Source organism: Anopheles ziemanni, chromosome 2, assembly GCF_943734765.1.
Source record: "Anopheles ziemanni chromosome 2, idAnoZiCoDA_A2_x.2, whole genome shotgun sequence".
In the NCBI taxonomy this organism is placed as follows: Eukaryota; Metazoa; Arthropoda; class Insecta; order Diptera; family Culicidae; genus Anopheles; species Anopheles ziemanni.
The window spans coordinates 25,570,430-25,597,232 of NC_080705.1; the positions used below are offsets into that span (position 1 = coordinate 25,570,430).

The 26,803-nt window shown below is 45.4% G+C and overlaps 1 protein-coding gene across 1 annotated transcript; it reads left to right on the forward strand.

Annotated features, from left to right (window-relative positions):
- Positions 1-649: 649 nt before the first annotated feature.
- LOC131282470 (mucin-5AC) lies at positions 650-17,595 on the forward strand. Its single transcript, XM_058311947.1, has 10 exons — positions 650-791; positions 8,035-8,192; positions 8,287-9,568; positions 9,684-10,415; positions 11,246-12,037; positions 16,496-16,673; positions 16,776-16,928; positions 17,001-17,116; positions 17,210-17,365; positions 17,435-17,595. Exons 1-10 carry the CDS (start codon positions 650-652, stop codon positions 17,593-17,595), a joined length of 3,870 nt encoding a protein of 1,289 aa, XP_058167930.1.
- Positions 17,596-26,803: the final 9,208 nt, after the last annotated feature.

Sequence of the window (26,803 nt, forward strand, 5' to 3'; positions counted from 1 at the left end):
TGCAGCAGTTTAGGTATTTTCATGAGCACGCTTGGTCTTACGGCCCCGGAATGGAAACCCTTCGTACGTGTATCTGGCCATGCGTCACGATAAGCTGTGCCCGTTCGCAATCAACGGCAGTCACGCCACCCCTGGAGGTTGTTTTAATTTGCAATTAATTACCCTCCGCGGTCCTTTGCAAAAGGTGCTTTTCGCGAATCCAGCGGAGGAGGATTCGCATTTCGCTTGGAATAATTTTCCGACCAACGAATAAAAAAAAAGGATTGGTATCACCATCACCGGCTCGATTGTACGGTAGCTCACCTGACCACTTGGCCACGACTTGGACTCCAATTAGCCGACCATCCCTGTCCGGGTCTCCCAGCTCCGATATGTAGCATAACGTCTGCCGACTTAATCTGCCACTCGCCAAGCCTTATGTCCCCAGGCACATGAACATTCTTTATGCGCCTTCCGCCTCGGCGAAGCGGAGAAAGAAGAAACCTTGAAAACATTATGCAAATTTTGTCTATGACCTTTCCCCAACCCCGCTCGGGCTTGGGCGCTTCTTTTAGCTTCCGCCTCCCCCGTAATGTAGTTCAATTTGCTCTGATTTTAATTCACCACCACCTTTACTTTTCTCTCGTTTGTTTTTTCTTCCTGTTCATAGATGACCAGCTTAGACCCACGTCGGGGGACGGTGAGATGGTGTCGCCATCGCAGTGCAGTCCAGCTCATCACCTCCCTCACCATCCTGCTTGGTGGCCTGCTCTCGACGGCGTACAGCAGTCCAGTGTTTCCGTTCACGTCGTGTAAGTATACGAGCAACAATGTAGGATCTTTTGGGGAAAGCACATTTCCGCGGAGAGGGATTTTCTCCTGGTCTCCAATCCATCCAAATCAGAAGAGGATTTGATAGAAAAACGATCGCTTCAAGCAGAACCCTTTTCATTCAACATAATCTTGAACATACATCACATTGCATTAAACTACCATTTGGCATTACGCTGTTGTATAGAAAACTTTTGGTTACTGATAAACTTTAGATTTTGTCGAGCACAACTTTACTTCTGTCCTTGCATATGGCTATCAAAGTCACTGGGACGTTCTCATTCCCGAAATAAAAAAACTCCCAAATTCAAAATATATTCCCTTTAACGATTGTCGCTGAAGACATTTGTCAGTTTTGCCTTCAAACGTGTTTGGTGATAGAACTAGTTCCAAATAAATTTAACCCATTGGCATTGAGTGTGATTTAAAAAAACGAAAACATGGAAGTAAAGGAGATGCTTAAAAATTGAACTTAAAGTAAATGCTAAGGACAAGGTATCCGGTAGACATCCACCGAACATGTTCTAAAAGATGATTCAATTATTTAAGGGCTTTCGTGATCTTAATTGCTTAAACAAATTAAAACAATACCTTATCGAAATTCATAGCGGTATCAAACTATTCTTCTTTTCTTTTGCTTTCTCTTGGGATCCTATGTTTAACCTTACAAAAAAATTCCTCGTCATACGGAATCAAATGTTTCCAATTTATTCAATCACGTGTTTTCAATCTCACGCCATCGAACCATATCGAAAATGTGGTCGCAGTTTTACGTAATATTTTACCGCAATAGACAAAAAAACACACCAACGAACGGGACTAAATGGAGCGCGATTCGTAAACACCGCGTGTGCTTCGGACTTAGAGTTGGCCGTAGCGTTCGGTAGTAGCAATAAAAAAGCGAGTACCTCCCGAACTATTCCCGGTGGCCATCCCCCTCTCCCTGCCCAGAGGGGGGCGGATGCCGCAGAACTAGCCGCGCATTAAACCCGCAAGGGTCCTAAAAACTATATAATGAAGCAGGGAAGGAACATATAAACGGGTAAGAACCGTTACGGGAACCAACCCGTCTTCTGCCCGTTTCCCGTACGACCCGGCCAAAAAGTGGTTGGACGATGTTACTTCGGTTTCTTGTTGGTGGTTTTCACCAGGCCGTCTGTCTCCACCCCACCCTGCCGCATCGGGCGCCATTGTTTGCGGTACGTACGTCCGGATCGTACGTCCGGTAACGTTGGAGTCACGCACCTGCAGCGAAAGTGAGCGTTTCCCGTGGCCAACTAAGGCGGCGGACCGTCAATCCTTGGTTGTTTGGTTTCTTCTTCTTTCTTTCGATCCGAGAAACGCCAACCGCGAGGTGGGGGGGAGGGAATTATGACGCTGCCATTACGGAAACTCCTAATCGATGCTGAGTCCGTCGTGTCAAAACTTTCGAGGAACGCCACGAAACGCTGATCGCCCTCCCCTTGGAGCACATGTGATAGAACCGTTGGTTGCTACCGTCCCGACCGTTTTGGGAGATGGTCCCGCCGTACTTTGCTGAGAAGAGTGAAGACTTTTTTGTTTGTTCCCGGTGCGTCCGATTATGACCGTCTGGTTCGAAGGTGGGTTACGATATTGCGTTCTTCATCGCGTCCCGGTGTTCCACTCCCTCGAGCACCATTACGCTAATGCCCCATGTCGTGCCGAAGACGCGCGTGCCACCCGCCTCGCTCGATGCTGCTAGAATAATAACAACCGTCTCCTGCACGTACCCCGCCTGTCGCGTCATAACCCCCCCACGGGCGAGGGCTGAGCTTGGTGACGGGCAGGATTGGCGGATGCAGTTTATCGACCTGCCCAGACCGACTTAACATCCCCCAGTGGATGGGGAGCGAGTGTCATGATAACGGCTAAAACAAAACACACAAAAACTCCACAGAATTTTTCCTTCCAAGTCCGCAGTCTTATGCTCGCCCAGGGGGGGGTTTTCCCCCAACCAAACGCCATTATGATGATGATGGTAATGTTAACGATTCCGAACCAGTAAGCCATGCGGGGAGCGTTCCCATAACAACCGTTTCAAATGTCATCCGATGAGCCCCATGACGTTCGGAGGAGTAGAAAGTTAGGAAGTGAAGCCATTGGAGGGTTGTTTTTTACTACCCGCTAAAACAAAAGTGCTCGTATGTTATCAGAATATATTCAAATGAATGGATCATTAGGTGAAATGATGAAAAGAAGTGGAACATGAAAACAGTCAACGAGAGTATGGGAAGTGTGAGTTTAATTTCTTTATCTCTTCAAAGAAGCAAAGCTTTCGCAAGAATTACTTCTTTAAATTCTTCTCACAAAAAAGAGTCGAACCCCATACTGTAATATTTAAAAACGGCTCCCGGAGGCAAACAATACCATCACGAGTTCATCTGCTTTCGCACCAGAAATTCCTACGTCGGACCGAACGGCAATCGACACGTTCCCGTTTCGTCGTATATGCTGGTCGCCATTTGGAGTGAAAGTGGTGGCCATGTACCAACGACGGAAAAAGGGTAAACAACGACTTCCATTCTAGTTTCAAATTGATTCGACACGGAAACGAAAGCGAAACGCGCCAGGGCTGCCATGAAAAATAAATTAGAGGATTTGGCGCGTCCGTTGTCCGAAACCGCAACAAGTGAAGGCTTTCGTCGATTTACTTTTGAACCGCTCCGTTTAGGATGACAAATTGGGCGTGTTTCTGGCCCGCGGGGTTCCGTGCGGGAGGTTTTCCCTGGTGCTTTTGGGTGAAATAAATCATTTTCCCCACCGGGAGCATTCTGCTGGCCCAAAACCGCTCGGAAAGCTCGAAGGAAACGAGAAACTTCATCTGCGCAGACAATGGACAATTGCGTGAAATTTCGATTTCGCCTTTTGGTACCAGAGAGGGATGGTGAGGAGGAAGAGGAGGGGGGGGGGTTATTGTGGCAAACTTTGTGTAAAAACTATCTTTGCCCCTCAACCGTCTTTGCCTCCCGAGAGCTGCTTATCGAACCGACCTCATCCGAAAGCCCGCCAAGGAGAGGAAAGGATGAGGAAGTCTGGTGAAGCATAATTCATTCCACGCCACCATCCATCGAATTGGAGTTGGTTTCGGCGCCAAAACGGGGTTACTTGCAATCGAAAACCCATCAAAACTTCACGTTTCGTATCAATCGGCGGGCTTTTTTCTTTCTTTCCGCCCAGCTAGGAAGCCGCCTCTTTGTGTAACATTAGCCCCATCATCATCATCATCATCATCAGCTGCATGCGATCACCAGCGGGTGCCCCTCGTCGGATGGCCATTTCTCCCTGCTTCCACACACTTACCGACCGTACCGAAACCGAGCTGCGCAAACGCTGACCATTTTCTCGCGCTCGCCCATTTTTGAGGTCACTGGGTAACCGACCAGTTGGGCAGATTTAACTTACTTTCTTCGGTCGGTCCGCTCCCACCCAAACTTCCTCAAACCCGAACCTGCCACCTGCCAGCTTGGCGCCCTCAAATGGCACCGCCCGCGTCCAAAATGGCAGGGAAAGTACCCCGGATCGGAAGCACAGAACCGTCCGCGGGTGAACCAGTAAAACTAGTTACACGCCTACGCGTGAACTTTGTCTTCGTTCGGTCGTCGAACACTCACTTTCATTCATCACGAGGGAGCGGGGATTTCACGGCGCGAACGGTTTGACATCATACTGGCGAAATTTGTCATGCCCAAGTTTTGACACCCCGTCCCATCGGTGCACGTCCTGGTGCACGAGGCGACACAACCGGATTCCGGCCAGCATTATGTTCGCACTTCGGTCGGGCGATGGTGGGACAATGCGGGCGGGTGAAAGTGCCCATTTGGTGTGCGATGTAAACTACACCCCCGGGACGACGGAGCTGACTCACAGCCGAATATAGTACGCGGATTCGAAAGCGCAAGTATTGGAACGACTTTCGGCGGCGGGATCGGAAAACTCCGACGACCGGACGGCGGGTGGAACAAGTACGAACTGGCCACCCCTAATTGCATATCGGACACCCGCGGGATCTGGGGAAAATGTTTGCTGGAAAATATGGTAAATATTTGCTAGCACTTTACCGTCGCTGTTTCTGTAACGAGGTCAGCATGAATCGCATCGGGAATGTTCCTATCTTGTGCACTCGCGTCTCGTAGGAAACTTACGTCGAATGTTTAAAAGTACTGCAATGCGCAATTTGAGTGCTGGTTAACTTTCATAAGAGCAAGTTGTTTTTGGCAAAGATGAATTTTTAAACTATTATACTTCTATAGAACGGAAAAGTTTCATTTCCATCACATTACGCAAAGTAGTTCTGTTATAGAATGAGCATTTTGCGTTTGGAGTATGAGGAATAAGTTTTTTACCAAAAACTAGGAACGAATTTTCTAGGAAGGAAGAAAATAGGAACCAATAATTCAGCTCTAGAAGCTAACATTAACCATTCATCAGCCTCTTGAAAACTATCCATATCTTACACAGGAAAAAAGTTATGAAGCCTTAAAAAAATCTATCTCTATCACGGATTAGAGCGAAACTTCAATTTCCTATTCAATGTTCAAGTTTGGAAAGGTCTTCCGTTAAACTGTTTGAAAAATCACTGGTGTTTTTTTTTACTTTCGGTTTAATTTAAAGGGAAAAAAAGCTAAAAATGGAAAAAGATGATTTAAAGTTATATGCTAAAATATCTTAATCTTTATGCAAATACAATAAATACTGAATGAATTTGAAATAAGTTGTAAAGCCTGCTATCAATGTTTTATTTCAAATTAAAAGGTGTAGCTATGAGATAGTTTTATTTAAATTGTTAATCGGTTTAGAAGGAATGAATGCTTTATTGGAACTTTTTTTTCAACTAGATTGGGTTTTGTTGTGAAATTTAAATGCCATATGTTTCGACTAGATTATTTCTGAGTGAATAACTATCAGTTATTGAAACACAAAGACATCGTTCCGCTTAGTTTTTTTCGTGTGAAATAATTATGAACGATATAACCGTTTATAAAATGACCATAAACATCTACAAACAGTGACATATGGTTGTATATTGCTTGCAGAAGTAAATCGGATTAAAGCTAGCGGACACAACAAGCGCGTAACGTTTGTTTCCGTTTCGCTACAAATTACGACCAGATACTCTGCATGGAAGCAAACGTGCACGTGAGAGAACGTCACCGACCACCCGGCGGGCACGTTTAAGGAAATGGTTCTAGTGAACAGGCTCGACTGCCCAGAAGTAACCCTACCGGCAATGAACTTGACTTTGAACCGGCTGAACTGCCGGGGAAGTGCCACGACCGGGAAGGGGGTCTTACAGGAAAAAGGAACTAAAACATCACCAGCAGCCACTGTCAAGAGATCGGGCAGGCACATTGAGATCGCCATAAAACAAAAAAAAACCGACCACCGGACTAATGTTCGAGCTTGCGGCCATTGCCATTGCCTTCGGACGTTGGACGATGTTGGTCACACGGTTGCACTCGGCACGGTGGAGGTAGAACGTGTACAGCACAAAACGGGTTTTGGGTTATGCAAACGGTCCTCAGACGACTCTGTTCAGGCCCCGGTGCGAAATCGAGCTCAGCTTCCAGCTCAAGCCCCTCTAGAATGCGCAACGAAAACAAACAAAGTCATTCTTCGGCCCATTGTGGTGGCTAAGAAGTAAAGTGTCTCCACGAGGGGTTTGTTGGACCTCGGGAGGGCTCGGAGTGTTCCCAGAGTGTGGAACTTCTGGGCAACTCCCTTCTACGGTGATCTAGATGAGGGCCAATTCCTCGGCAGTCATGACCTCGCACCTGTGAGAAAACAAGCTGTTCGTAGGAGACGACACAGCATGCAGGAACCGACATCAGATGTGCGTGAGTTCCGGTTCGGAAACGATGATGCATTGTCTCGTTCGGTGTTGGCTAACCATTGGGAAAACTGTTCCAGGTGACGTGTTCCGCGTTCCACCATGGGTTGACAACGAGTGCATACGATCACGATAAAGCCTTCCCTTCCACCGAACGGCTTTCGTAACGTAGTGGTGAGATCAGGCAATTTTTAAGAAATTTAAATGCATCCCGTGTTCCTTGAGCCTCTCTCCGTCCGCCACTTCTGATAAACAATAAACTTAAACCAAACGAAAAATAAACAACTGACTCGCCCCGAGATGAATCACTGCGACGACCCGTGTATCCGGAGTTTGCGCAGCGTTCGTGTCAGCGAATGGAAAAGAAAGTGGTCTTGTAGACATTTAACCGCGACAGCAGCAGCAAACAAAGAGCTTCGTGGGAGCCCCAGAGGAACGGTTTGATGGGGTGAAGAAAGTAAAACTTCACTTCCCTTTCTCCCGAGGGCGCTCTGGCACGGTCGGTGTGTCCTGGCGACGACGATCGATCTTCCCAGTTCGTGCGCACAAAAAGGGTAATTGTATAAGAACCATAAATTGAGGTAAACGATACCCGACTGACCCACTTTCGCGAGCTCCCGTTCGCACACGGGAGAGAACCGGAAAGTGACGCTAACAGGCGCATCGTTTCGAAATTCCACCCAGCATCCAGCAGCACTTTCTGGGGGCCCGAGTCGCCACTCCAGAAAGCAGGGCATCCTTTAAAACCCCACCGCGTACGTCCAGCCGCACGTGGAACGGTTCTTCTAAAGCGCGTCAGCTGCGCTCCAAGAAAAGGCCAAGAGTAACAGCATCTCTCAAGCGGCCACGGCCCAGGGAGGGGTGGAGTATGCAAATAGGATTAGATTAGGTTTGTGTTTTGAGTGTTTCGGCGAGCACGTTGGAGGTGGAGATTTTTACGTGAGATATGGCGTCGAAAATAAAGCATTGACCTAGTCTGCTTCTGGGAGATTAATTCCTCCCCCGACGACATGCCGGGCCGAATAGCGGACTTGGATTGTTCTGAACTCAACGTTTTGCTCTGGCTACAACCAAAAAGCAAAGAGCAGAATAGCACATTACTTTATTTGGAGGTTAGGAATGTTTTTGGATCTCTGACATAAGAGAACATTGTTTCATTTTTGAGGACTATCTTTATGCAGGAACCATCCTTTAGGTCCGTGAGGAATTTCCCAAATTTAGTATTTAAATCTTGATACTTTTAATTTAGTTTTGAATTCTATTTGACTATCAAAAGAAAGTGACGTGAACTTTTCAATAGTCGTTCAAATCTTTAAGCAGTATTTTGGAACATGATTTCACACTAACCAATTTGGATTTTGTTTATTTCATTTCAGTTCAAGCTAGCAGAAACCTACGTCACTTACCTTGCGTCGTACGCAACACTGGCCAGGAAGGCATTTGCATGTTCGCTATCAACTGCTTCAAAGCAAACGGCACACATTTAGGAGTGTGCATTGATAAGATATTCTTCGGTTCCTGCTGTCAGGTTAACGTAAGTATCGTTGCGTAAAGATTATCTGAAAACATTTGTGGTTTTCTTGCTGGTGAACGAACAAGCCATTAAATGTTGCTTTAATTTCGCACAGGATGACCGGTTACTGTTCGAGCCGGACATAACGGACAACAGTATAGACCACAACTCGGTGACCCACTTCCAGCACTTCCCGCCGCAAACGTCTGTGATGAACACGCACCGAAAGCCGCCGCTCACCGAAACGCGCCTCCCAACGACGCCGGCGGTGAACGGGACGCACAAGTACGAACTGGTTAGCAGCTCATCGTCCACGACCAGCCGAACGACATCGAAAACGAACCGCAGACCGACCATGACGACCGCTCGCACAACGAAAGCGCCACTGAAGGTCCAGCAGAAGGACGAACTACAGACTACGACCGAGTATCAGGAGTTCACGACATTCCAGTACGTGCAGAGTAGTAAAAATCCCGCCCCAAGCTCTGGTTCTTCGATGACCAGCAATAAACGCCCGCCGGCAAGGCCCAGTCAAAGCTCCATCCCTGTAACGGAAGGCACACGACTTCCGCCGACTAAGACTACGACTCAGAAACCGTACAAAACGAGACGTCCTACGATCAACAAAACGACAACGCGAGGTCCCAGTCGACGACCACCTCAACCGACGACAACTACTGAAGTACCGACAACGACACCTCCATCGCCGACCCGGAAAGTGACAAGCCAGGGAACGAGACAACCTGTTCAGACTAACGCTACCACTACCATCGGTTCACGGAGACCTCCGAGCACGATTGCGGCCGCTTCCCAAACAACTATCGCAGCTCGACGACCGACAACGTCGCAGACTTCCTCGAAACCAGAGTCCACGACTCCTTCCGTGACGTACTCTCGACGACCGACCACATCGCCGGCCTTTGTACCGCTGACAAAACCCAACCGAAGACGGCCAACACCGACAACGACGACGACGACGACCACGACGACAACCACAACGACGACATCGACCAGTCCTGATACGACGAGAGCTCCTCGTCCAAGACCTAAACCTACGTCGCAGGTGGCAACTGTTCCGGCCACCTCGTTGGATCATCTTATAGAGACAGATTCGTCCCCTTCGAGTTCGTCTAGTGTGCGGTATACCTCGACAACAGTGAAGGTCACGCAGGCCACTACGCCAACCCCAACTCCGAAACCGGTCTCACCCTCTTCAACACAAAAAACGGCCACGACTCAATCCGATCCGATCGTACAATCTTCTTCGGTGAAAGTTCCCGAGTCTCCTGTGCGACCCAGCGATTCCGAGGACTTGGCGACGCTCTCTAGACCTGGTCTCGTCACGTGGACCAGCATCCTCGAGGACACACCCACCGAGCGACCGAGCGTCAACCAAGGTAAGTGTTTTGCGTTTCAATGTATGTCTCATCATATCGGAAGAAAGAAAATTGTCATCAAGTTCTTAACCACAACTCCTCACGTGGACCATCCTCCATCATGCGAACCCGACAGGCCCTACCACGTCCAACAGCTGGATACTCATACAGACACTAACACCCGAAGAAGTCATTGCCAGTAATCAAACTAACCAGCATGAACCATCTTCATCACCAACCCACTTGCCACCCGCTTCAGTCGAGGTGTCCTTCGCGCAGGACACCAAGCTTCCGATCGAGACGCTCCTGCCAGGGGCGGCCTACGTCTACGACACGGTCCAGGAGGAGCAGAATCACACCGCCGGTCCGCTGGGCGATCTCTCGGTGCACTCGCAAGTGACGTCTCCTTCGACGGCCAAACCTGAAGTGATCCTCGGATCGCCCGATGGGAAGACCACCGAAGGTCCGCACGCGAGCACCGAAGAGAGCACCACGAACCGACACTCCGTCATCCATTCGAGTACTGCCGAGGCGCCAGTCACCAAAGGTGTCCCCACGACAACAACGACAACCACTACGTCTACGACGACAACGACAACAACGACGACGCAAAAGACAACCACCACAACCGTGGCGTCGGGCACGAAGTCCCCTGCTATCAAGCCCGGTAGCGCCACGACGATCGGAACAACCGATCTGCCGGCTCCTGTGACGTCGTCCACCGTCGTCTCATCACCATCACCATCGCCTTCATCAACTCCACCGTCGTTCCATTTTACATCCTCCGCCGCACCGACACTCACGACCACGGGTGACGCGTCGGTGACCGGCTCCGAGCCGTCATCGGCGGCATCTAGCGAGGAATCTGGTAAATTGCATGGCTTTTAAAATAATGGCACCGGGAGGGTGAGAGCGCACACTAACTTCTGCACATTCGCCTGGGAATGGCACAAGGGGACTAACAGCAGATCGCATCATTACCCAAGCGATGCATAAAACCAACAATTAATGACATAATTACAAACGAAAATTATTAAAGGAATTGCCGGTGGTCTTGTTAATAGCTGTTGCACTGGAAGAAACGACAAGTCAACAGCTCCTTCATGTCAACAGCTTTTTTATTCAAGTTGAAATTCTTTAACTTCGTTTATATTTCATTTTTCAACACAGTTTGTTTCAGTTTTTGGGAAGGTGTCAACAAATTTCATCGTCAATTGTTCCTCCCATATTACAAAACTCAACTGTTAATCTATTTGGATGATTAGGAAAACAGACTAGATATCATAAAACTAAATACTTTTTGATGTACGAGTAAATACATAATTCTCTTGTTTAATTTAAATTGATGATAAACCATTATAAGAAATGTTTCGAAACGCCCTTTAAAGCCTTTTAAAGCAGATCGACCTCAAGCGCCAGCATTTTTTTACTTTCATTGACCCGTAACTTATAACCTTCTATTAGTTAAAACATTTTTGTCAAAAGAGAATGCGACCTGAATATTTTTACATTTACTTATTCTTTTTTAAAACTTCCTCTATTGCCCATAATCCTTCAACTCTTCATCAATTTTCTTCATTCTTCCTTACGTAGTAATGCATTATCAACCCAAAATTAAACGAGATGTAAATAAAGTGATGCTTTATTGAACCTCATCTATCCCGTTTTAATAAACATATTCTTCACCAACCACCCTAGGAACGTCTACCACAACAGACGCCTGGTCGTTTTCACCTTCGACGACGCTGCAGAAGCGTCCGGTGGACGCATCTTCCACGACCGAAGCTGTAATCGTCCGCGAGAGCACGACGGCCCAGGTGGAGGAGTCGCCCGAGAGCGCCCTGGAGGGAAGCGGTGACGAGGAGGAGGAGGAGATGAGTGGCAGCGAGGAAGAGGAAGGAGAAGAGGGCGAAGAGGAGGAGGGCGAGGAGGGAGCGGATGAAAGTGGGGAAACGGCCGAGGCAGGCACAACCACAGCCTCCCTTCCCAGTGCTTCGACGATGGCGACGGACACAGGCGAGCATAAAGTGACGAACGTAAGCCTTGCGTCGTCTCCCCCGGTTACTACCTTGGTTCCCCCGACCTCAGCGAGTGGGATGTCCTCGACCTCGACGACACTTCAGCAGCAGAACGGCAGTACGACCTCAACCTTGTCACCAACGTCAGCGCTCGGTGGCACTAACGTGACAGTTCCTGCCGGAGGATCATCCTCGTCGACGCTGTCATCGTCGGTCGGTTCTTCCGCATCGCCAACGACCGCCGGCCCCCCTCCGGCGACGTCCGACCGTGGTCCACCAGGGGCTGAAGCCACCACCGGAATGCCCGTCAAGTTCCCTCAGGAAACCGCAGCCAACCAATCGACTTCATGGACGACGACGACGACGACATTGGCGAGCCTGGCAAACGTCACCACGGACGGCGTTACGCTGGCACCGGACTTCCTGACCACCTCCACGCTACCCTCGCTCGAGGGCATCGAGTACCGATCAGGTGAGTGGCCCTTCCCCCGTCGCATCTAATATCGCACACGATGTAATCGAACCCGGTCGAAGCGAAATTATCTCATCCCCGATGGGAACGTGATCGCTCGCCGGAGATCCTGGCCGTTGAGGTAAACATCGCGTTATGTCTCATTACGGTCCATTGTGGCTGGCGTAACCTTCCTCGGGGGCCTCCAGGCCCGGCTCCAGATGCCCACAATTGTGGTCACCGGCTCTCGTCGGTGCCTTCGGTTCGGTCATAAAAATATAACATAAATAATTGATAATAACATAAAACAATTTCAACCTTGAAAGCAAGTTCAATGCTTCCACCGCACGCTATCGCGGGCCCACAAACACATACTCACACACAAGCACCCCAAGAATCGAGTCACGAGAAGATGGGATCGGGCAAAGATCTCCAGCATTACGCTGCTTCTCGAGGCGAAGGCAGACGAGCAACAATGCTTATGCCGTTTCCGTTCGCTCCACCGCGTCGACGTCGTTATGCTGCTTTGTCATTACCACTGCCCGGGCTTTACCACCCCTAATGTGGTCCCACGCCGTCCCCTCGATGGTGTGAAGACGGCCGGTTCGAAGCGGACCAAACCACCCGATCGCCGACGTGCCCCATGCGGAGGCAAGGTATCATCTTCGTGGTGGAATTCTTCGCTCAGGAATCGTCCTGCACAGCACAAACCCCGAATGGAAATGAAAACAACAGAGAAGAAGTGTTGTCCCTCCCCGGGCATCACACTCCCTGGATGTTGCGTTCTCTTAACTGGATGCCTCCTTTATATTTTATATCTCTTGTGCATGTTTAAAACATCAAACAAATCCTTAAGAACGCACTCCGTTCCCTTCGGGTGAAGGAAGAAAACCATTTTCGAAACCCGATTGCTTTCGATCGCTATCGACAGGTTTGGATTATGTTTTCTGCGCCGGTCCAGTACCCAACAATGGGCCGCTTGATTGATTGTCTGATAAATTATTTCTTTTTATGTCAGTTTTAAGCGGTTCACACGTACCCGAACCTTAAAAGTTCTGCATTGGTGGGAACTACTTTTTGTTTTGCGTGATTACGAATGAAATCTGCACAGCTTACGTCATTTAAAGACGTTTTAACATTTTTCTTTTCACAATAAAATACTCTTGAAATATTTGCGAACTACCACAGCAATTTGTTTCTTTCCGTTTCTTTTCGATTCGTCTTCGATAATCACTGTCCGAAGGATGGAAGTGACATATTTCTGAACGTAATCATCGTTTTTGAAAATCCCGCGTGATTTCACACTACTGAGCATAGTTTTATAACTTTTTACATCTCCATAACATTTCGGTTGTATTTTATTACAATAAAATATATGTTTTGAGACAATAAACGTATTGAATAATGTTGACAAACAAAAGGCTGTTCAATTTGATTATATTTTCATCGAATACAATTCATTTTGATTAATAGTCTTGTTCGAGCAGATTGAACACGATGTACGGGAAAGAATCTTGTCGCCCTCCTTGTACGTCCTTAAAATTACACCAACAATGTGACAACAACTGTAACTATGCTTCAACGAGCCTTAAACCGCTTCGAAACACCTCCGGCACCGCACGATACCACAACCGTATGAAATATTATCGCATCCTGACGCATACATGTACGTTCGGCGAACGGCGAGCGAAGGCTCGATCTCGCCCTGCTGCCTTTCGGTTCGATATGCGCACCTGATTTACTGGTTTTTCGGACTGGAGTGAAATAAATTATTTGTATTTACTTAATGGTATCATTACTATCAGAGTGCTAATGTTGATTTATTTCCGCCAGTACCGCGGGCTTCCCTTCCGCGGTCGGCCCAAACGTGTGCCAAAAGATGATTCAGTGTTGCGTGAGATCCTTGCGATCACAGCGAGTCCCCGACGGGGCATTCACAGGTCATTTGTTATCCGGTTTGGTTTGCAAGTGCGTTGTGGCTGTGACGTGTACGTGGGTCCTTGTTTTCTGCAGCACTTTTTGTTCATCCCCCCTCTTTATTCTTCGGACACTTTGTTACGTTGGTGTGTTTTGTTGTCTGCAGATCGCAAAACGACGCGAGTTTTGTTTCGCTGCAGTTCGGTTCCAATGGAAAGAATGCGCACGCGAAAGAGAATCCCGCGATTGTGGCTTATCGATGTGTGTAAACATTATGTAATTAATTGTACCGGTGGGTATTGTGGTATCTATGGAGCGCAAGCATTGTGTCCGGTCATTAGCATTGGAATACCCGTCGAGTGTAAAGCTTATGTGATGTCCCTTCAATTGCATGGAACTCTTTTCGTTGGTTCTTCAAAATTGACCTACAAACGGTTTACAATGAACTTGTGCTAGAAAATTACTGTGCATTATATTTTTAATTTAACTGTCATTGTTTGTCTTTTAAAAACAGATTGAAATTAAATTATAGTTTAAATTGGAGGAACATTAATTTAATTTTGGTCAAGTACTAAGATTTCAGGGAATACAAACTCTTCATAACATAAGATAAGAATGGTTGGTGTTAGAAACACTTTTGATTCTAACGCCAGCTGCCAATTCGGCTGAGAACAGACAGCCCGATAGCATTAAGATAAGAAAGGGGGGGTATAAGCTGACGGGTCGGCTGATCGGTAGAATCGATGACCCTTGGCGTCGGCCATCGGGGCTAGAAAAGGATAAATAGGGCATGTTTGGGCGCAATCGAGGATTGTGCAAATAGGAACCGAATAAAGACTAATTTTTTGGTTTTTTCCGCTTTCAAAATCCCTATTAAATTTCTTATTTTTTCACATTCCTTTGCACATGTTAGAACACTTTCTAACAGTTGGGTTTGTTTTAAATGCATTCTCCTTTTGCCAGTATATTAATGATGAAGTGTATTTTTGTTTAATTAATTTTTTTTCTGAACATTTCTATAACATATTTAAAAATAAATATTTAGCATTGAATGGGTTGGGAGGTAGGATAATGAAAAAGACACAAACCAATATAAATTGAGACAAAAACTGGTCTTTTGGTACCGTGTGATGTAAACTATATTGAATTAAATCTAATTTAGAATCCAATTTAGAAAGGTTTGTAATAAAAAATTGATCTCTGACAAATTTCAACAAACAAATCAAACAATTGTTTATGCTATGAAGTAAAGCGTTTAAATTCATCATCGAATTGAATGTATTTAATCCTAGAAACTGCGAAACTTGACACATTTCAATCTAACTTTTAAAGTGGTTCCTTTTGGTACTTTAATAGCTAAAAAGTGTTTTCTTTAACCAAAAATTGATCTTGACAAAAGAAAATATTAATCCTGACGTTATAAGGTATTTCCATTAATATGTATTTAATGAATGCATCAACGGTAATCGTAATTGAAACTTTTTGATCAATTATAAGCACCATGAACGTAGTCATAAAATCATACGTCAAAAAGGAGGAATTGAAACGGTTTGCCTAATCTCATTACCGCTCGCTTTCACGGCTTTCGTTGTGTTTCGCGCTGATGTATGTATTTCTGCAAGACGAATCGTTTCTCACACCTCGGCTCATTTATCATACCGGACTGCATCTGTCCGCGGAACGTGTACGTGTAGAATTGAGCGTTCAATCTCTGCCCGCCACGCACTGCGTTGCCAGTACGCATGACAACAGTGTTGATGCCCGGCACGAATTGATCCTGCCCGGTGGAGTCGGCGGCTCGTGCATCGGGTCTTATCCTTTCCTAGCGACGCCGCCTGGAAAAACGCATAAACCCCTCGTTGACAGCGGCGGGGTTCGCGGAATGGTTAATTGCGTCGCTACGCACAAAGTGCGCACAAGTAATGGTCCTTTCGTTCTAGTACGGGCGGGTTCTTATCCGACTCCGAACCGGCACGTCTAATGATAATCGGTTGGCATCGCTTCGCTCGGTACGACAGATAGGAAGCGCTCCATAAGAGTATTTCGTTGCACATTATGCATGCGAGGGCAGCTGACCCTCGAGGCGAGTGGGTCGCTCCGAGGCAAATTAATCTTCCAACTGGACTGCCCAGCGCGAGCGCTTCACAGTCAATATCCCGGGGGATCCTCGTCCAAACACGGGTGTCCTCAGCGACTCTGAAGAGAAAAACTGGTTCCCACAGCATTCTGCGGCGCAGCAGGATGATGTTCGGCCCCGGGGTTTTAACATACGTGTGTTCTTCCTTCCCTTACATATACTGACTCTCATCCACACACACACACACACACTTTGAGCTGATTACACGTAACCACATTATCACGATCGTCAGGCGATCTGATTGGCGAGGATCGTTTACAATTTTTATGGCAACATAATTACGAACCATTCGTTTCTCCCACTCCCCCATACCATACCGACCGGTTCCATCCTCTCATTAATACACGCAATCGATGTCGGGTGACTGATCTTCTCCCTTCCTCTTTTTTCTTCCCGCTTTTCCCATCGCCAAAACCGCAATCAAGTTTGCGGCAAACGGATGTTCCCGGAGCCGAGGATCGTCGGAGGCACGAAGGCAGCGTTTGGTCGGTGGCCCTGGCAGATCTCGCTTCGCCAGTGGCGAACGTCCACCTATCTGCACAAGTGCGGTGCGGCGCTGCTGAACGAAAACTGGGCCATCACGGCGGCCCACTGCGTGGACAAGTAAGTAGCCGGCTCGTCCACGAACCTGGATGATGCTGCAACATTCCACCGATGACCCTCTAATCGATCGTTCGATCCTTCTCTCTTTCTCTCTCTCTGTAGTGTTCCACCGTCGGACCTGTTGCTTCGGTTAGGCGAGTACGATCTGGCGCTGGAGGAGGAACCGTACGGCTACCAGGAGCGCCGGGTGCAGATCGTCGCCTCGCATCCCCAGTTCGATCCGAGAACTTTCGAATATGATCTGGCACTTTTGAGGTAGGAGAAAGTGATTAGCGTCGAAGCGGGTTGCCGGGTCCGGTGCTCACGCCCCCTTTTCTTTGTTTCCAGGTTCTACGAGCCGGTCGTCTTCCAGCCGAACATCATTCCCGTGTGCGTGCCGGAGAACGATGAGAACTTCATCGGCCGGACGGCGTTTGTGACCGGTTGGGGTCGGCTGTACGAAGGTACGAACTACACACCTCGCTTGGAGCAAAGCCCTACGAGCCAGATAGTTAACGGTGGGCGGGGTTCACCCCGCGACCTTTTCGTTTTTTCAGATGGCCCTCTGCCGAGCGTACTGCAAGAGGTCACCGTGCCCGTGATCGAGAACAAGATCTGCGAGACGATGTACCGGAGTGCGGGCTACATCGAGCACATTCCGCACATCTTCATCTGCGCCGGCTGGAAGAAGGGCGGCTACGACTCGTGCGAGGGTAAGCGGGATGCGGGCGATGGTGAGCGTGCATTATCTGATCGTCGCTTTGCGTGCTACACTTTTTCAGGCGACTCCGGTGGCCCGATGGTGATCCAACGTCCCGATAAGCGCTTCCTGCTGGCCGGTGTCATCTCCTGGGGCATTGGGTGTGCCGAGCCGAACCAGCCCGGTGTCTACACCAGGATATCCGAGTTCCGGGACTGGATTAACCAGATTCTGCAATTCTAACCACCTTCGGGATAGGATGATTGTATCTCCCACGTTCATTCGCGATCGGTTCGATGCCAAGGGTTTCCCTGGCTCCGAATTCTTCTCTTCTAAGAAACAGGATCTGTTTCTCGTGCGTCGGGTGGGTGTAGTTGTTGATGTTTTATACGTGTTTACTCATAGGATCCTGTTTTATTCGATGCCGTTTTGACCATCGATCTGCCAAACACACAACCGGACATCCAGGACACTGATCGATACTGGATCGTTTGTTCCACCGTCCACCGCCCGTTGGCAGGCTGATCGTTGACACGGCTCAACAAAGGGGGGAACAGCACTAGAATTTATGGTAGCGTTTGGTTCGGGTACACCAGTCCAGTAGCATGATAAGAATTCACTCCCAGTGAGCGCTGGTGCCCGGAGCGGCATTTGCAAACTGTCGTCGACTGAGTCGCGATTCAAGCAAACGAGCCGCCTGTGGGGCGAGGGCAATCAGGAATCGCACGATTGACATAGAGCTTAGACAAAGGACCTGATGCCCAAGCTAGTTGCACATTACGCAGATTTTAATTAATGTACGTTGTGATAAATAATGCAACTTCGAGAGGGAACGTTTCGAAGCGTGCGTACGATAGCGGAACGGGCGAAGCGAAGCTAGAATAATGAAAGTTATCGGTAGATAGAATACTATTTCGCGAGCTAAGTGCATCCTAACGTAAGACACTTTATTTATTTATTTATACATCAGAAGATATTTTGGAGGAACGAGAAAAATTACGGGATGAAACAGAAGCGAAAACTTTGAGAATAGATCATGATAAAAACGTATCAAGGTGCTACCGAACGGGGAAGTCAAACGTACTGCTTTAGTTTTTGCCTCTCCAACGAGGCGTACATGCACAATTCAATCGGATCGCCGATCGTCGAGCGTTAGAAGAATATTACTGTACATATTTGAAATGTAAGATGATAAAACACTTTCTGAGGACACTTATTTAATTACAAATGTATCATACTTTGAAATAAACATTTTAAAACAATGTATTGAACTTTTGTCTACTTTTTTCATACTGTTCTGAATTTGGTATACATATTTCTAAAACAGTTGGCCGAATTGTTCGAAGATTTTGATTTTTTAAAGTTGGTATCTAAAATGATTCTCACATACGGAATAAAAAATATGAGTAGTTTTTTGGTACATTATCTTTATTGGTATGAAAGAAATGAAAACTCTCAACATCACTAGAACTTCTCCAATTTGCTCTTAACTTTAAAAATATATAACCATATTTCATGCTCCTATAAGTCAATGTGGACCAAAAACGCATAAAATAGAAATATGAATATGGAACGTTATAACTGAATCCGACAAACTCTTTACTGCAATTGCAGTAGTAGCGTTTAGTGTAAGGTGCCCAGTGCATAGTGAATCCATCTCATGAATTCACGGCCCCATCTTTTAGTGATCAATTTGTGACCGCTTGTGCATCGAAATATACTGATTGACGTTCCATTTTTCCCCAACTTGCGCTACCGTCAACCCAACATATGAATGACCCCTGAATGTATGCAGGACTACAGGAAACATACCTATGTTTCATGCTTCAAAAGCTCAGAAATCAAAAAGCTTTGTTTGTCAAGCCTCTGGTCAAACCGTCCATCAAATGGGAAATAGCTCATTTACAGTCAAGCCTGCATATGTTGGACATGAAGTATCGTAAAAAACAATTAAAGTGCGACAATTTCTCTTACTCATATCTCTTTGGAATAAAATTAAAGGATGGAGTTGCGAAAATTTAATATTTGCTATCAAGGAAAAAATTGAGGAAAATCTAACCTTTAAAAACAATCAATAAAATGATAAATTATTGCTAAGTAAAAAGTTTGTAGAAATTCACATATGTTGTAAGCCAAAAAAAAATATTAAATTTACATCGAGCATTTCTTGCGTTGAGATGTTCATGAAAGTATTCATTAAACCTTGCATTAGCATATCACCATAATTCGTTAAGTTATGTCCCAAACAAGCTATCTCTGATTATGACTAGATGAATAATAAACAGAAAAGAAACCAATGTGATTGCCTGGTCAGCAAATCAAACCGAAAATACGTAGTTATTTGGTCAGCAACTTTAATCAGAAAATGATTCTTGACAATTCATATGAGATTTCTTTCCCCAGCTAACGAACCGATACAGACTGATTGAAGCAATGATGGAGGAAATCATTAAAAAGCCGTAAAAGTCATAACAAATAATAACTGATCGGAAGCAAAGCCCTACCTCATCTATGCTCCCCTTACTTCGCCATATCCGCAGCATAATTTCCGGCTCAAAAGTTAACTGCTATGCAACCTATTATGCTCAACGGTGTGTGAAGTGCTACAGAACAGTTTAGCTAAATGACACTTTCAAAGTGCTGTCCGCCAGCCTCAGCCTGTCGCCATGCCGAGCTCGGTGCTGAATGTGTCACACGAAACTTTTGCTTTTGATTTCTCCTCCAGGGGTTTTTTTTTACGTATTTGGCAGCTGCTGCTACCACTCGTCGTTTGCAGTCGAAGGAAAAACTTTCGATTGTCAAGGGAAAGAAAACGGCAACGCCAACCGGCGATACCAACCCCAAGAAATAAAAAAAAAAGCCCAAAATAGGAACAGCAAATAAAAGCGGCTCATCAATTGACGAATTCTCTTCGTCAATGTTTTTCCCTTTTGCGACCGTGGGGATGGTAATTTCCGGCCGCCGTGGAAACCCTCGGTCAGGGCAAGGTGCCGGGGGTGGATGGCGGGGGTTGAAGGCAAAACCTACAAACGAAAAAGCATTACGGATTCGTCTGTTGACACTGGCCGTATGAGTTTCGCCGTCGAAGTCATTAAAGCGACCGAGCGCTATCGGCGGATTGGGAGGTGCGCTTAATGGAGAAAACGATAGTAAAAAAAAGTATCATTTAGATTCTTCCCTTTTACGAACTGGGAGTCGAGTGAAACGATAGATTTAAGTGTCGCGATTGATGAACGGAAAGTGTGTGCGTCTTTTGACCCATATCTTGATCAGCTGGGAAGCCAGCTTCTTTCAGGTTATTAAGGGAGAATGGGTTAAGAAACTAAATATTCTGAGCAAGAATTTTAACTAAAAGGAATATCTATCATTAAAAAGGATCCTTTTATGAAAAATCGGTAAATATATTGTCTCAAAAATTACATTGAAATCTGTTTTATTATTGAGGCATTCTGTCGATTTATTCAAAACACTAAACACTAAAGTATTTAGTTTAACGAAGCAATATGTTGCTTTTTACCGCTGCTACTACCATTTCATTGGGAGATTTGAAAGTAATCTACCCAAAATTAATTAAAATAAGTAGCAACCAGCAAAACTATATCATTTTTTGTTCTTTTGGCTGAACACATCATAAAAATAGAAATAATAATTGAAATGCTACGGTTCCAACTGTCAAATTTATTATTGATGATAGTCACTTTTCGTCTCGACAAAAATATATATTTCATTTTTATATTATATTTCATTCATTTATTTCAAATATCAAATCAAATCATATTTCAAATATGAAGAGCGTCATTTAAATAACACAAAAAACCATCGATAGCATAAACTACGAATCCGCAGTTGTGTTATTTTGTAGAGAAAATCTTGAGATTTTTTCCCATAAAAGCAACAATACGAATGGAAGGGCATGATAGGTTCGCGGGCGTTAATTCTTTACTCAAAATCGACACTTTCCCGTTCGGCCTGAAGCCCTGAACCTTTAATAGAATCCACCTTCAGCACCAATAAATCATTCATGGGCTGAAGGGAACGAGCCCAACCCGCAACGCCTTCGTCGTGCACCTTGCGACGCTCGCTTACAATCGATGTGCACCTGGAATCGTGAACCATTATTGCATCCATCCGTTTAGAAAGGGCTCGGTGAAATTTCGCTCGCCCCCTCTGCCCTTTCCTATCCACCCCGCCCGGAGGATTCCATTCAATTTTCCGGAAATCAAGATGCTGCACGATCCACTGTCCAGTCCGCTCGCCGAAGGCAGAGGGTCTCAGAGACAATGCGGGAATGGTCGAGGTATGTATGTGGCGGTGGAAGCGGCGCGGCTCACGATCGTGTTCGCGGAAGAACCGGAACCACGAGGGTTAAAAAACAAAAATCCCATTACGAAGCGTGTCAAGTGAACGCACCGCAATGTGACGTTCCGCATTAACCGCGGCAGAAGCAAGTTTGGCGATGGCGGCGAAAAGTGAAACTGCTACTTGTCGCTCGACGGTCTCCTCCGGCCGCTCAAGCGGCCGAGACGGTAAAAGTGCCAATTGATGCCCAGAAGGATCGATTCTGTATGAAATCCCGTGCATGATCGTGGCCGAGTACGAACTTTCCCTTCCCGAACGCTGCTTCTCGGGTGGAATTTCGAGGGCTCATGTTCGAGGAAGCTTCTCAGGACCCTCATAAAGCTGAAGGAATGATTTTTCGTTTTAGGTACAAACAATGAGGAATTTACTTTAACATCTCAAGTTGTTTTTGTTTTAATTCCTTGCATCAGATTAGTATCAAATTCAAATGAATAGTTCAATGTAGGTGATCTTTTTCTAATAACAATATTCAACAAATTATAAGTATTTATTCAGTCAATCTAAGCTGGTTTTTCATGATATAATCCAAAAAGAACGAATCATTGTTCAGGTCATTATTTCCCGCGTTCATGTTTCATCTCTTGGCAATTAAAAAATACTACAAACATCAGCACATGATGATACATGTTTCCATAAGCGTATTTCATCGTTTATTATTAGCAAACTTTCATCATTACCACCAGCATCATCATCACCATCAGCAGCAGGATCGTTCGGTCAGCACAATTAGCAAACCAATTTTCCACCATCGAAACTCGTTTAAATCAACTTTAACCGCAAATCGACACGCGGGACGATCCCGGGAAAATCTGGTCTACTTCAGCCGCCCAGCGCTCCAGCCCACCTTCCTCCCGCAAGCATTTTCTGGCTCGTAGCAACGTTTGCTTTCACACCCACAATTCGATGGCCGATAATTGGAGGCTCATCGGTAACAGCGTTGAGGTGGAATAAATCGATTAGCACACATACGAATCGCGGGAAAACGTAATCGACACGTTTGGCGTACTGGAAGCGTGCAGCATGTCTTAAACAGGCTGTCGACCGATCCCGGGAAGTGCCGGAGTGCGATTGGATGTAGTCCTATCGAGGGGTGGCGATGGGACGATGGGTGTGCATAATTTGGCCCGCTTTATGAGCAGCATTCCGCGGACAATGAAGCACTTTGGAAAATGAACTGCTATTGGTGTCGTGAGGAAAATACGATTTGCAGAATGTTTGGCTTTTTTTTTATTCGGCTCTTACTTAATTCTTCACCCAACCACCAGTATTAGGAATTTGTTTTTTTTTTTGTGTACAACCAATTATACATTTTTTGCTTTTCGAAAATTTTCAAAAATGGGTGACAAAAGTGTAAAACTCCATTCATCACCAAATCACCTACATTCAAAACAATAGTAGTTGAAATAGAATATATTGATTGTATTTTCCTAATGTTAAACGACACATGGCTGTCTAATATTGATACAACATTAATTGAATTCTTTCTGTTTGTTTTCTATGTTTACTTGTATAAACGCACTCGTGTGATATGATAAACAAATGATTCGTGGAACGAGAAAATTTGTTTACCCTCGCGTATCATCAACTCTCAGTAAAACGGCAGCATCACCATCGCGCACCGATCGCTAAGAAAAAACAAAAAGCGTATAGATTATGTTGGTATGTTTTCTTTTTATCTTTTACAATCACCCCGTGAACCTCAAGCAATGCTGCCTTTGAATGTAGATCCTCCCCCAAGCCACCCACTTTGGAATGGATGCTGATGAAGGGCACAAGCGAAAGCTAATATTTGCATAGTCTCCACCGCACGTGTGAAAGAATCGCTTGAATGCAAATTTATAGCCAATAATAGCGACAGTGGAGAGTGAAAAACTTTACAATCACAGCATGACACTGCCATCGTACCGTACAGTGAGAGTGTAAAAAAAGTGCACACCCAGCAATAAAAAAAAACACCACAACGACCGGTTCTTCTAATCGTTTCTGGGGAAGAAGCGAAATAAAAAGGTGAACCCATACCTTCCACCGTGCAAACGACGAAGATTGCCAGCCGCACAGTAGCATCTCGCCGTGTTCCCTAGTCCCGTTTAAGGTTCATAACAACGGTTTTAATGTGGGCTCTCCGAAGGGAAATAAATTTCCCCAAGGCATTTGCATCTTTGCGCCTTCGCGGCAAGCTAAGGCAAATGTAAGGTGTGTGTTTCTCTTTTCTTTTTACCATGTTTTAACTCTTGTGCCTAAAGGGATCTTCATCCAACTGTTTACATCGCACCTCTTTAACATAGATTCTTTATCGTGGCAATGCATCGGGCGATTATGTTTGTGAACACGTGCTCCAAACGGAGGTGATTTAGGGATAGTTTAGCTAAATATTTTAATTTAATCATTCGGTTTGTTTATTGATGAATACAGATGAACCTAAATATCACCCAATAAATAGCCGAGGAGTTCATTTGATCACTTTTGTTTATCACAATATTTTTCAACATACCATTTGAAGAGACTACTTATGTTTAAATAATTAAATGTGTTATGAATGAGAATATTGAATTTAAAATCTCGACAATGAAAACTTCCATTTCCATGAACTCCCAGTTTCTAAGTAGATTAATAGAAATTAAAAATATGAATATAATACGCTTCGCACAAAGAGTCCACAACGAACCAAACGATAGATTGAATATTAACATTCGAAAAAGGTTGGAAAACAAAAAAAAAAACCGTCAATCCAGTCGCTGTGGAGTGAAAACGAAAACTCTCCCTGCCACTAAGCACCAGGCTCCGCCATTTCGCTGGCAATAAAAGTTAAACAATGTCGTCATTACTTGTCAAACGATCGCATTTCCTCCACCCGTCGGTCACTCATTTCCTTTCTCTGTTACCGGTCAGCGGTTGTTTCCTTCAATTTTCATGCTTTTCCCGCGGATCCACGGTTCGCATAGATGAGCATTTCGTTTACGATAATATGCACGATGGCGGCGGTTGGATTTCTGGTTGGTGTCGTTCGGAAATAATGCCATTAACCAGCTGGCCAGATGGACACAGGCATCGTTCCCCAAAAGGGGAAAGTGCACGCTTCGTGTGGACAATTGCAAACAACACTTTCTTCAGCAACCAGCGTTGCAACCGGTTGCCGCAGCTGCCGTGTTTCCGAGACGGAAAACCATTCTGTCAACAACGCGCATGAACTATTCACATTCAAAAAATTATACAACGGCGGTCTTGTTTATACTTTTTGTAGCAACTTGTAGCCTAAAGTGATTAGTTTGAATTTAAATCATAAATTACAAACACCAACGCAAACTCCCATCTGGAACAAGCTGAAAGAACGTGCGGGATGAAAACTGGTGGGTGGAAAACTTGTTCTAGGCCACAATTTAAACGGCCTCCGCCAGCATGCGTTCGCAATCTACACTAAGGGCACTTTCTCCCATCATCAGCAAGTGCATCAGCTCCGACCTGCAGCTAAACTGCATCGCCTCCGCAAATAGCGCCAACGAGCCACCCCAACAGCAGCCCACCACCTCCATCACTACCAACACCATCGCATCGGAAGATTTGTATGCACTGAAAAACGGTTCAATTGGTTTCCAGGCTCCAGCCAAACAAGGCCGCAGCTTTTCTTGCCCACGACGGCCGCGGCTGGTGAGGCAGAAAATTCGCATTTTCCCGCTATTTATGCATGCGATACGATGCTGCGTTGTTTTTTTTCCACTTGTGCGGAGGTTTCGTGAACCCCATTGTCGTAAATAAATGCCAACGATGCACATATCCAGCAGAGTCGCCCGGAATCGGCCGTCCCGGTGGAGGTTGAGTTGAATCCGAAAAGGGATCTAGTTTTCCGTTTCTGTCCCCGCGCCGCCGATGCCTTCGTGAGAGGGTAAGCATAAGCCGTAGTTTTGTACACGTGCAGCCGATGTTTATGTGGCGAGGTAAATCACTGATCTTCACGCAACATAAAGCGTAGCACGTGAACGATTTTTATTGCTGTTTGCTTAGCATTGCTGTGTGCTGATTGCGGAAAGATAGTGTAAGATGCTTGGGTACTAAAATTTGTTGAAATGTTCCACATATTTGTACAATTTGCAAGCATTAACGAACTTCATGTTACATACTTTTGTATAATTCTGAAACAAGTATGAACCGACTAGAATCTATTGTGTAATATTATTAAACAATATACTGGATTAAAAAGAATTGTCAAGTATGATTTTAAAATATAAAGATTCAAAAACAAATACCCTCGAAGGCATCGGGATCCAGCGTTGAAGTGAGGTGCCCTAGAACGGTGAGAAATTACGCACCGCGCCGGAAAACAAGGGTATCGATCACGATCGTGATCGGAAGGCAAACCTGTACAGCCATGCGGAATCCACGCAATCCGACCAAATATGGGCCACTGGTACACATTATAGCGGTAAGCGGCGAGCATGAGCATCATCGTTCGCATCATAATGATGAGCACGATCGGAAGCACCGAACCCATCGTCATAGCCATTCGCCATTATCGCCGATGCCATTCGAGAAGGGGTATACTGCGACCACGAGCAACTTTTTCCGTTGTGGAACCAGGGGAAAAGGGACTGTTTTTTTACTAGATGATCTTAATCCACCGCGTCAGGGGAAATATATATGACAATGTCATGAAACCAATGTGGTATTTATGGTTAAAACTAGAAATGTATTCTACACAACTAAGCTTGATGCGCTTAAAGCCATTTCTGGGTGTTGTTTTATAATTAATTTTGTATTATTTATATTTTCACATTGCTTAGTTAAAATATTCAACCTATTTAATATAGTAAAAACTTTATTCCTTTAAAAAAAAATTGAAAAGTACGATTAACAGTACTAGTTTTTCTATTTTTTTCTATTTTGTACAAATCAATTGTTTTTGCAATAAATATACGACAACAAAGTGTGATTTACTAATTTTTACTTTTTGTTTCTTTTCATTGATTTATACGAGTATTTTTATTTAAAACCGTTCAAGTTTTTTACTATTAGTTTCTTGTTCAATATGTTTTTTTTTGTATTTGGTTTAAACTGAAATAAAATATTACCAATTGGATTATCAATGTTTCCGTGCGAA